This window comes from Phocoena phocoena, chromosome 17 (genome assembly GCF_963924675.1).
Source record: "Phocoena phocoena chromosome 17, mPhoPho1.1, whole genome shotgun sequence".
Classification (NCBI taxonomy): domain Eukaryota; kingdom Metazoa; phylum Chordata; class Mammalia; order Artiodactyla; family Phocoenidae; genus Phocoena; species Phocoena phocoena.
In genome coordinates this window covers 60,340,898-60,353,501 of record NC_089235.1, presented here as the reverse complement: position 1 = coordinate 60,353,501, position 12,604 = coordinate 60,340,898, and the positions used below count along the sequence as shown (strand labels likewise).

Here is a 12,604-nt window from a genome sequence, read left to right as displayed (position 1 = left end):
ATTCACAGCGTTTGAGAGTGAGTACTAAGGGCCCTGAAAGGCTCCTAGGAGCTGTCCATTGTAGCAATAGGGAGAATTGGACATTAGGAGAGGGACAAAATGACCTTTCTGTTTGGTGAAATGAGATCCATACTCTGTCAGTCTTTTGGTAAGGCAGGTTGATATCAACTTTTCAGAAAGACATTTGGTAATACGTATGAACAGCCTTTAAAGTGTTCATACCCTTTGACAAAATCCTAAAGCATCAGTCCTAAACGTGGAAAGTTTTAACTTATAAATATGTTCATTGCTTTGCATGGAAATAATTGCACTATTGTTGGACATTTAGGATAAGTAAACCATGAATGCTATGAATAATATGGAAAGATCTATAATATATAATATCTGTGATAGTATAGCTGTATAAAAATAGAAATGGAAAAATCCATGCCTAGAAAATGAACACAGGAATGAGATTTCTAAAAAAAATCAAGTCTTAAGTATGAAGATTTAGGCAACTTTTCCTAACAGATTCTGAAACGTTGTTATAATTAATGTGATAATTTACTGCTTGTTACATATGAGGATAGTAAGTCATAAAGGTGGCAAATTGCTTGACCTGAGTTAAATTCCACATTTGCTATTGCTCTTATACCTTTGCTGATATCACCCTGTTTGAAGAGAATATAAAATGCTTTTTGAAACTTCCGAGGAATACTATAACTTATATCCTTGACTTCAAAAAGATGACAATGTTGTGATACTGAATCAAAAAGAGTCAGTGACATTGAGAATCACACCACCCAGAGACCCAAAGTGAATAGGGACCCAATTTGTGATATCTCTGACTTCCATGTCACTTGTATGTAAGTCGGATTTATGACACCATCCATTGTCAATGTTTTCTGTGTCTTGATATCCAAACTTATTTAAGCAGCCACATGCTAGAAGGGACATGAATTTGGAAAGCAAAAAAAGGGAGGTTCTAAATGGAAACCTATAAAGGAAAATAAGTAGACAGTAGAATTGGAAGGTACAAATAATTAAAAACTGGAATAAATGGTGTACAAAGTGAAGTTGCTAGCCATGTAAAAACCCTGCACAACCATGACGATTTTCTTACAATTAATGCCTAGACAATAGCATTTTAACACATCTCTGTTGAACCACAAAGCACAAACATTAACGCTTGAGCAAGGTTCCTAAAATCTTCCCCAAATTAGAAACCTCTGCCAATCCATATAAAATGAGCAGTTTTGATCTGGGGAAAAGAGAAAATGCAGAAATCATTGAACAGAGATATTTGAGTTCTTCTAAATTTCCTCCTTGCTTCCTTCTCTCTCATTAAGAAATATAAACACAATCAGGTTTGCAAAGATAAATGCAGCTGATTTTATTACTTGTGTAGTCACCATGTGGGATGAGATGAGGGTGGTAATAACCTTAGCAAATAATACAACTCCATTTAAAATGGTCTGTACTTAAAATCACATTGCATTAAATGGGGACCTGGAAAATGATGATTTAGGTCTTAAATCTCTAAAGATATATGCCAGGCTTTTTTTTTTTTTAAAGTACAAAAAAACTGCTGAAAACATGAAATTCTGTATCAAGTTAATTATTTGCCAACTCATATCTTAATGAGTGGATGGTATAATTACAAGAGTTTGAAAGTCCACTGTAAAGTGGACTAATCGCATTCATCTGACAAATGATTCGGGATGGGAGAATGTTTGACTCTAAATGTAGAATTTAATGATCTGCAAGGTCTTCAAGTCCAAAGAAACTAATGAACTAGCTTGGCTATCATTATTCTCCATATGCCATGGTTCTTGTCCTGTTATGTAGGATGTTTTGAGCAATTGTTAAGTCACTACTTTTTGAGATGAAAAGTAGAAAAACTTCAGCTAACTAGTACCCCAAAGTCCTATACTTGAATTTGAAAGGACAATGAGATATGTCAAGCAAATAAATCTGCCTCCTGAATTAAAGGAACAGATCAAAACCTCAGCTGCTTCGGGATTCCATATGCTCCCAGCTCAGTCTCTATATGGACATCGCTGTGCCCTGAGAACAGATCTTCCTGTTGTGGATCTGGAAGCACTGCTAGATCTCAGCCATCAGGGAAACTCTTCTACACACTCTAATTTGACATGGGTGTGGACTTATTATTATAGAAAGACAAGATAGAATTTATGGTGAAACTGCAGTTTAATTAGGAAATTGGATTGGCCATTATTCATCTCTCTCTCTCTCTCTCTCTCTCTCTCTCTCTCTCTGTCTGTCTCTCTCACTCTTTTCCATTGCTCTGTCACTCTGTGTCAGAGAATCAGTGAAGAATCAGGTTGGGGGTGGGGGAGGAGACTCACTACTTTGAGTGCCATCAGCCCTCAAATTTTGATTGACTGTGTTCCTCGTCTGATACCGTCAGTCTCCTCTCACCATGTGCCATGTTTTCATTTTCTAGATTATTCAGGACAGAATATTCAAGCACATATCCCGTAACAGTTTAATATGGAACAAACATCCTGGAGGATTGTTCGTCCTACCACAGTATTCATCTTATCTGGGAGATTTCCCTTACTACTATGCTAATTTAGGTAAGTGAGTGCCTTCCAGGGAGTTATTCTGGTGTACCTGCCAGGTGTCATTCAGAACTAAAGTCCCTTGATTTTTCGATTCCACTGCGGTGTCTTTGCAACATCCTGTGTTGGAGACTGCTTTCTAGAGCCCTGTCCTAAACGGTGTATCAAGGTCAAGAATTATAAATCCAGCAGAGCATTGCAAAGTGAGAAACTCCTTTCTTACCTGAGCCGCTGTACTTTACATTTAGCAGAGTCATTTCTTTTTGAGAAATAGGCTTCCCAAATTACAGATCATTTTGAACATGACAATGGGTTCACTATAATTTTAAGTCTTATCTTATATAAAATGGAGTTAGGAGAGCTCTCCCTACTTTTTGTTTTTCTCCACAATCCCAACTTCTCTGTCTCAGACCAAAGAAAATCCAAACTAATAAACGGAAAGGAAAAAGATTTAAGAATATATGATAGGGGAGAAACTTATTCACTTCATTCAACGTTTATTGTGCTCATCTTCTTTGCCATGTTAATGCAATGCTAGGTGGTAGAAATAAAAAGTCAAAGGAGATAGATACAAGCTCTGTTCTCAAGCAGCTTTTAGTCTAGTCATAACGGGGAGAAGGGAACCGGCAGAGGGACGAAGCTTTACAAAAGGCTGTAACCGCCATAGACGTATACGTCTTTGGAGCCCCGTTCGCTCTAGTGTTAGTAACATCTTGGACACTTCTCCTCATTCATAGTTCCAAATTTGAGAAACCCTGGGATAATAAAGCATCTTTCAAGTCGATATGGCAAAAAGACTCCAGATTTTTGTGTGGAGTTAGCAGAGTTAGCACATTAGAAGTATGTAATTGATGCTTCTTAAACTGTTAGAGGAAAGTCTTAAAGCACTGACTTGTCCTCACTGTTAAAAAAGGGAACCCCCTCCATCATATTTATTCTTCTTACTTGGCAAAGCCTTGAATGTGTATCTAGATAGTGGGAAAGCTAGCTTCTTTCTAACATGCAATTAAAGTACTAGTCGGATGGTATAATTTGCCCTGCAAAACGTTCGTATAATCCTTTGAGATATATATAGTCTGATTCTTGCCTTTATCCAGTCACTACCAAAGCTTAAGTTGAATGTCCCTGCACTGTCTTGTTCATATTTGAACTACTAAAATGTGAAATTAGTGGCTCTAAACTAATGAAATTTTAGGAGCCTTTTTTTTTTTTTTTTTTGTGGTACGCGGGCCTCTCACTGTTGTGGCGTCTCCCGTTGCGGAGCACAGGCTCTGGACGCGCAGGCTCAGCGGCCATGGCTCACGGGCCCAGCCGCTCCGTGGCATGTGGGATCTTCCCGGACCGGGGCACGAACCCACGTCCCCTGCATCGGCAGGCGGACTCCCAACCACTGCGCCACCAGGGAAGCCCTCAAGGAGCCTTTTTAACCTGTCTCCAATTTCTTAGTGGGTTCTCATGGAAAAACTCATTTTGCGGGAGAAGCCATCTCACTGCTTTCTCTTTGGTGGAAGTTGTTATTTTGTACATTTATAGTACCTTTCCACCTCGGGCCTTAGAGCGCACAGTTGGCAGAGGTCTGGACCACATACTTTTCCTCTCAGCTGTGTCACTGGTACACAAAGAAGAGATTCTTGGGAGTAGAGCAGCTTCTACTCTGAAATAGTGATGATGGTGATTATGATAGCGGTAAGCTCATGCTGAGTACTTGCTGTCTGCAGGTCCTGTTCTAAGTGCTCTGTATGCATTAACTCATTTAATTTAATTCTCATAACAACTCCGTAACTTTGATACTGTGGCTATCAGCCCCATTTCACAGCTGTGGAAGCACAGAGGGTTAAGTAATTTTTCCAAGATCCCACCACCACTCTGGTGGAACTGAGCTTCAGACATAGAACTCGTGCTCTGGATGTTGTTCTTTTAACCTTTACCACTTGCTGGTTATTATCTGAAATAGTATCAAACAGGCAAAAACCCCTTAACTACATAATTAAGAGTAAGACACATGCACATATCCTGGAAGAGAGAGCACATTTACAAAAATCCATCCTAAGACGGAAGTGACTGGAGTTAGATCCTTTCTTGGGTAGAGAGTGGTGAGTAGTGGTGTGTGTGCATAATTAGACCTTGGGTGCCTAGAAAACAGAAGGGAGATCAAAGATGCCTCCCCGAGGGAGGAAGGAAATGACTGTCAAAGGAAGAATCTGGAAATGGGCATTGAACCGCCAATCATGCAGGTCCCTAGACTCGGGCAGCATAGCCCTTAACTAGCAGCTTTTCACCTTGTTTTTGTTCTGTCAGGACACGAGAGGCACAGGGAAAATACACTAGAAGGGAACATTAGCTCCAGGGCGAGGCAGAGCAGAGAGGACTAATTTTCTAAGTCTTGTTTTTCAGTGCTTCATTAGGCCTCCCTGCCCTTTCTGTTTCAGGTTTAAAGCCCCCCTCCAAATTCACTGCAGTCATCCACGCGGTGACCCCCCTGGTCTCTCAGTCCCAGCCAGTGTTGAAACTCCTCGTGGCTGCCGCCAAATCCCAGTACTGTGCTCAGGTGAGTGGCCGTGTTGACCACGGCGCCTGCGCCCTCCTTCTCAGTGGACCAGAGCCCCCCAGCCTTCCCTGTGCCTTCTCGGCTACACGCTGTGCTCCCCACGTCGGGCCCCGTTGCTCCCCTTTCCTTTGTCACACCTCGTTGCGCCCTTTTCATCAGCTTAGAGGTTCTTGGAAGTGAAATCTGGTCCAGGTAAGGGGTGGGTTACAAAGAGATCTTGGCCCTGGGGTAGAGTTAAATATTGGGTTGGCCCAAAAGTTCATTCGGGTTCTTCTAACATCTTTCGGAAAGACCTGAGCGAACTTTTTGGCCAGCCTGATATATACCAATACACTCTTTAAAGAATACATAGGCACATTCTTTCATTCTTACGTGTCAGAGTGATAAAGGAACATCAGAAAGTCCACTGAGAGGACCCAGAAAACTCACATTCCACAGCAGAAACCAATTTGTTGGTGTCAGGAGGCTTCAACTTTTCTTTCACGGCCACCGTGACTAATTATGAAATTGGGAAAGGAAGATGATACCTATGGTAATCATGTTTTCCAAATTAGTATCGCTCTCCTACTCTTAACGGTGGTTTTTCTGAATTGTAAATTACACAAGAAGGTTTACACACGACAAAAGAATGGAATCAAGTGGAAGTATGCATTTTGGAGCTAAACGTTTTTATTGGAAATAACAGGATCACAGGAAATCAGCAACCATCCTGGAGAATCCGGAACATGAGCTCATGCCAGTCCTATCTTGAATTCTCTCCTTTCTCCCATGTTGCCTGGTGTAGCGTGAATGCATCGCAGACATTCAGTGTGCGTTTTTATTCAATGGGATCAGCGTTGTTATCTTACTCGTCATCATAAGACATCAGAATTCAGAAAAACACTTTGTTAAAAACCAGCAACCCTGAAATGACTTCTTTCCTCCCCAGCTTTGTCCTACTGCCTTGACACAGTTTTCCTTAGGTTACTCTTTTTGTCCCCTCTCTTTGGTTGTTAGAGTGATCGGGTTCTAAGGGTTGTGTAGGAGTGGACTCACTTTTGTTTTTTTAATTTTTATTGGAGGATAATTGATTTACAATGTTGTGTTAGTTTCGGGTGTACAGAGGGGAGTGGACTCACTTTAAATTCAGTTTTGAAGTCTGCCATCCTGCCTTGCTTATATCCCCGTTTCCTCTCTCTCTGTCTGTAAGAAGAAACTTGGGGTTGGAGGCCTATGTAAATCTAGCCTTACCAAGCCATCTCACGACCCCCTGTCCCTTTCAGATCATAGTTCTATGGAATTGTGACAAGCCTCTCCCAGCCAAACACCGCTGGCCTGCCACTGCCGTGCCTGTCATCGTGATTGAAGGAGAAAGCAAGGTAGGACCAGAGGGGACTTCACTGTGGAATCAGTGTGGAATCTTCGTGTCTTCAGTGGGGCACCATGGGTGTTGGTCTTAGCCGTCTTCCTCCTGGGAAGTGCTGGCCTGGACTGTTTTTCTAAAACCATACCTGTCTCTGAATGTCCTCTGCTTTGACAGCCATAGGCTTTTTTTTTTTAATTTTATTGAAGTATAGTTGATTTACAATGTTGTTTTAATTACTACTGTACAGCAACATGACTCAACTATACATAAATATATTCTTTTTCATATTCTTTTCCATTATGGTTTATCACAGGATATTGAATATAGTTCCCTGTGCTATACAGTAGGACCTTATTGTTTATCCATCCTATAAATAGTAGTTTGCATCTGCTAATCCCAAACTCCCGTTCCTTCCCTCCTCTACCCCCCTCCCTCTTGGCAACTACAAGTGTGTTCTCTATTTCTGTGAGTCTATTTCTGTTTTGTAGATAAGTTCATTTGTGTCATTTTTTTTAAACTTTTTAAAAGATATTTATTTTTGGTTGTGTTGGGTCTTCTTTGCTGTGCGTAGGCTTTCTCTAGTTGCGGCGAGTGGGGGCTACACTTTGTTGCGATGTGCAGGCTTCTCACTGCGGTGGCTTCTCTCTTGTTGTGGAGCATGGGCTCTAGAGCTCAGGCTTCAGTAGTTGTGGCACACAGGCTCCGTAGTTGTGGCTCGTGGGCTCTAGAGCGCAGGCTCAGTAGTTGTGGCGCACGGGCTTAGTTGCTCCACGGCATGTGGGATCTTCCGGGACCAGGGATCAAACCCATGTCCCCTGCACTGGCAGGCGGATTCTTAACCACTGCGCCACCAGGGAAGTCCCTGTGTCATATTTTAGATCCCACTTATAAGTGTTATCATATGGTATTTGTTTTCCTCTTTCTGACTGACTTCACTTAGTATGATAATCTCTAGGTCCATCCATATTGCTGCAAATGGCATTATTTCATCCTTTTTAATGGCTGAGTAGTATCCCATTGTGTGTGTGTGTGTGTGTGTGTGTGTGTGTGTGCGCGCGCGCGCGCACATGTGTGCACACGTGTATCACATCTTTATTTATTCATCTGTTGATGGACATTTAGGTTTTTTCCATGTCTTGGCTATTGTGAATAGTGCTGCTATGAACATAGAGGTGCATGTATCTTTTTGAATTATAGTTTCATCTGGATATATGCCCAGGACTGGGATTGCTGGATCATATGGCAGCTGTATTTTTAGTTTTTTAAGGAACCTTCATACTGTTTTCCATAGTGACAGCCGTAGGATTTTGAATTGGGTCCTAATACTAACTCTTCAGGAGATGTGTGACCCTGACTATACCTTCCTTCTCTGAGCCTCAGTTTCCTCATCTACAAAATGGAAATAATAACACATACCACATGGGGTACTCTGAGGAGTAAATAAGTTCAGGACCTGGCAATGGTAATCTTTCTGGACGTGATGAAGATGATGATGAGGTCGTGATGGTGGTGGTGATGCATGAGGGTTGCTTAGCTGATTGATCTGAGTTAGTTGTGTCTTTTGAGAGTAGTGGTTCTTCGTAACATTTATCTTAAAAAGGACATTTCCACCTTACTTTTGTTTTGAGGTGTCCATCAGAGATTCTCAGGGGTGCTGGCTGCCTAGCTGGCCCCTGCTTCCCTTCTCCAGTTCATTTTGCCTAGAATGGAATGATCTTCTTAATCATCTCATGGCCCTTGAGGGAGTCTTTTTGCTAATGCTTTCAACTAACATCAGAGGCCGTGTATAATCTGGCCTTAGCCGGCCTTCCCAGTCTTCTCTCTCATTGCTTTTCCTCTATAGATTTCATCAGTCACAGTTAACAGCACTGTGTCCCTTCCTACCCCTAAGTGTTGTCTTTCCCGTTTGCTGTAAGTCTTGACCCTCCTTCCTCAGCTGTTCATTTCTGTTATTGAAATTCCCATATATTCTTTAAGCCCTGGTTCACATGCTCCCTCCTCTTTGCTGCCAGAGGTGAATTCTTTTTTCTCAAGCTTCTGCTGGTGGCTTTCTTATCGATCTTATCCATTGTGAGGAAATTAGTCTCTATTAAATGACACTGCAATTGTCATCTAAGAGACTTCCTCCATCAGTCCCCAGAGAGTTAGGTCACGAGAGACTGTCTCACACTAAGTAAACCCTCTTTGAGCCAGAATAAGAACGATCAAGGTATTAGGTTGCACCATTTGAAATCATCATTTGGGTGGCTACAAGTGGCCAGTTCATATAGTTCAACAGGCTGCACTGAGAATTGTAACTGTCACATGCGTGGACAAGGTGATCCGTTCATTATCTATTGAATTCCAGTGTAGGCTGCCTACTGTGTGCTGGGCAACATGAGGAAACACAGTGGTGAATGTGACAGATACAGTCACAGCCCTCATAGGACTGGAGTCAAGCAGTGTGGTTATCAGAGAGCTGATTGGTAAGCACATAATGAGAATAAGCACATGCCTCTTGGCATCGGTCTTACTTACCCTTATGGATTCATCTCACCAATAGGTATGGTTTCACAAAAGGGACTGGCACAGAAAAATCTCCTGCCTACAACCCCATATATCTGTCTCCCCAGTTCCAATGCCTGAGGCCCTGAACAGTGCTCAGATGGGTTCTCTTCACTTTGCACTTGGAAATTCTTTGTTTTTTTATGCTTCCATGGGTGACTAGATCTCCTTCTGGTAGATAAGTCTCTCTCTGAATATGTCAGGATATTCAAACAGGATCCATTCTGACTGACCGACTGGGAGCCATTCTGACTCCTATGGTTAGTATTGCATTTTTATGCACAGACTCATTGATTGATTTTATACTCTCACTCCCAGCTAGTAGTCCCAGTTTCTTTATTTCTAAGATGAAGATGCTAATAATAGTACCTTTCTTGTAGGCTTTATCAGATGTGTCTTATAAGATACCTCGCATTCTCCCAGCCGTATTTATGTCTGGGCTTCTGGCCATTTGTTGAGTCCTAGACTTCACCTTGGCCAATGAATCCAGTCAGTCACGTGGTTCCTTTTCCCTTGTCGAGACTGCACCACCTGGTAAAGCATTTGCACTTAAGTCTTGCTTTAGACTCTGTATTCTAGGGCACCTGGGCTAAGACTTGGGCCCATTTTGATGATGGAATGAGATACTGCATTACAGGTGCTCAGCCCTGTACCTGTTCTACACTAAGGATTCAGTAAATGTCAGCTCCTCTTCTGGGCGGGGGGCATTGTAAAGTGATGGTTTGTATTATGGGCTTAGGAGTGTGGGTGCACATGGCAGGTGCATGAAAAACGTCACCTCTCATTGTGCTTTGTATTATTACTTATGAACTTTTCTTATCTTCCCTACTAGACGGGGAACTTCTTGAACCTAGGTCATTTCCTAGTTGTGTTTGTTCATTCTAGAAGGGTTTGGGCTGTTACCTGGTAGCTTAGTATTTCTTAAATGAGCTAACAAGGAAAACCCAGCTCCCTCAGGATTGACTTTGTAAGGACACTGGCTCCTTTCATGCTAATCCACTGAACTTTTGGAACGTAGCTGAGGCAGGGTATTTGAAAGAGAGCCTCTAGTTTGTACACTAGGTTTAGAAGTGGCTGACTTATGGGCTCTTAACTCTTATTGATGGAGCAAGTTCAGAAAAAGGAAATGGATCCTTTTAAACCCAGTGGTTGGGCCCATAACGGCGAAAGAAGTCATATATCCTCCTCCTTCCTCATTTAAAATTTCCATGTCTAGCCTTGAGTTTAAAATTGATGTGTTTGCTGCTTTGGTTGGAAAATTCTATTTTGAATTTATAGGCCTTGTCACTGCAGCTCTCCCCTGTAGGCTTAACAAGGGAAAGGTCAGGGCATCCCTGAGCTGGCAACTAATAACTCCTGCCTTAGTTAGTGGACATGCAAACAGTGTCGGGAGAATTGCTTCAGGCTGAGATTTCTAGCCCTGTGTATGTGGGGTCGCTGATCGCTTTTGTATTTTATTTTGGAAGACTGAGAAAGAGAAAAGAACACTTGACCCAGGTGGCAGATGGGTAGGAGCAGAGCCTGGAGTGTAGGTATATCCCTTGAGCTCCCACAGATGGGTTCTAGTGGGCATTTTCCATCCTTTAATGACGTGAGCCCTCCAGTAGCTTCTGCGGCACGTAAACCAAATCTGAGATGAGGCTTGCAGATGAGCTGGCTCCCTGATGTAAATATAGCTTGGGCTTCTTTGGGGTGGTGTGGGGAGGGGCCCTTAGATTTGTGAGCCTTGGCGGCTGGGCTAAGTGCCTCCCTCTTCCCTTTGTCTCTAGCATCCAACTGCTTCATTCCCTGGCCTTTGTGCCTTGAAAGTTGATGGCAAGTGTCTCCTCTCTCAGTCTCCGCGTAGGAATTGAGAGAGGATGGCACAACAGTTAACATACCTTCCAGAGGAAGTGGTGACTGTGAGATTGCCATGTGTGCCCACATTCACTTTTGAGGTCCTTTCAACCCCGAGACAGGTATAGCATAGGGCTGAGGTGCTCTACAGAATCACACCATCTGGGATGGTACGATGGTGGGTCCATCCTAAGCAAGACACAACCTTTCTGTACCTTAGTTTTCTCACCTATAAAACGGGTTTGTTATACAGATGAAATGAGATGATGTACATAAAGAACTTGGAACACTTCCGGGACTTCCCTGGTGGTCCAGTGGGTAGGACTCCGCGCTCCCGATACAGGGGGCCCAGGTGCGATCCCTGGTCGGGGAACTAGATCCCGCATGTCACAAAATGAAGATCCTGCATGCTGCAACTGAGACCCGGCACAGCCTAAATAAATAAATAAGAACGTGGAACATTTCCTGACACAGAGTAAATGTTTTTTAAAAATGTTAGTTATTCTTAAATCATCCTTCTTATTAGGTATTCTACAGAAACTTCAACACAGAAGTTCATGCTGGGACTGTCATAGGGTAGTCTCTTCGGTCTCAATTTTTCGACTGATCCCCTCACCCCCTAAACCCTCACCCCCCCCACACACACACACACATGTACACTCACCTCACCATGCCTTTTCCTGGTGTTGCCCAAACTTTATACTACCTTCACAGTTTTCCTAAATCCATGGACCACGTGTTCTATTGTTTAGTATTTTTCTTTAAATCAGCTTACTTTTCACTTTAATGAAACTATTTTTGAATAATTCTACTAGTACCTTTTATTGCTATAGCTACTAATATATATGTGTATATATTTTTGCTTCTCTGAGCTAAAATTAATAAAGAGTAGGATTTTTAAATGTTTGTCTCTGCACCTCCTAAAAGGCCCTGGCCTTCCAGTGGTGTGTGTCCCACACTTGGAATCACTGCTCCGTCCATCCACTCTTCCCTGGCCTCAGAGTGCTGGCTCTCCCCTCTGTGCCTTTGCATCTACTGAGCCCTCTTTCTGTTAGGCCTCATTTCTGTTTATCCCCAGTGGATTCCTGGCCGTCAAGGTCCTGATTCAATGTGACTCTGAGGCTTTCATTGCTCTTCCAAGCAGCTGGTTGCTGCATCCTCTGGTCTCCTGGCAGTTCTCGTATCAGACGAGGACCGATCATTCACGTCTTGTTCTCTTGGTCATCTTGGTCTCCCTGCAGACTATGAACTCCTCCAAGACAGAGAATGTATCTTACTCACCTCTGTACTCCCTTCGACTAGCAAGGTGTCTGTACACAGTAGGTGCCCAGTAATGGTGGAACCAAATGAATCTCCACAGATGGGAAATGGAAGCCTTCTATGTCGAGAGGTGACATGGTGGTGGAGCGTCCTTTGTGAAGTTGACGATGGGGGAAATTTTCCTGAAAACAAGACTGTCCATTTACCTCTCTTTTCCCCAATTCCTTCCCTCCTGCCTGCTTTCCCCCACCTCCCAGGTTATGAGCAGCCGTTTTCTGCCCTATGACAACATCATCACAGACGCCGTGCTCAGCCTTGACGAGGACACTGTGCTTTCAACCACGGAGGTAAGCAGCCTCACCAAGGAGGGGCGGAGTGCCTTGCGGGCAGTCGCCTCAAATCCCAAGGTGCCGGCACCTCTTTTGCCCTTGCCTTGGCCAAGCCCAAAACGTTTTTCAAAACTTCCTGCAGAGTTGGTTTGAATCAACCCGGTTCCTGTGAGCACCT

The 12,604-nt window shown here is 43.0% G+C and overlaps 1 protein-coding gene across 1 annotated transcript in view; it reads left to right on the top strand.

The window, feature by feature from the left end:
• The window catches only part of EXT1 (exostosin glycosyltransferase 1), a 292,443-nt gene that overhangs the window by 267,612 nt on the left and 12,227 nt on the right, over positions 1-12,604 (top strand). Inside the window, exons 5-8 of the mRNA XM_065895096.1 lie at positions 2,447-2,579; positions 4,994-5,112; positions 6,375-6,470; positions 12,355-12,444. Coding sequence (XP_065751168.1) covers positions 2,447-2,579; positions 4,994-5,112; positions 6,375-6,470; positions 12,355-12,444 — 438 coding nt within the window. The remainder of the gene's footprint in view (positions 1-2,446; positions 2,580-4,993; positions 5,113-6,374; positions 6,471-12,354; positions 12,445-12,604) is intronic.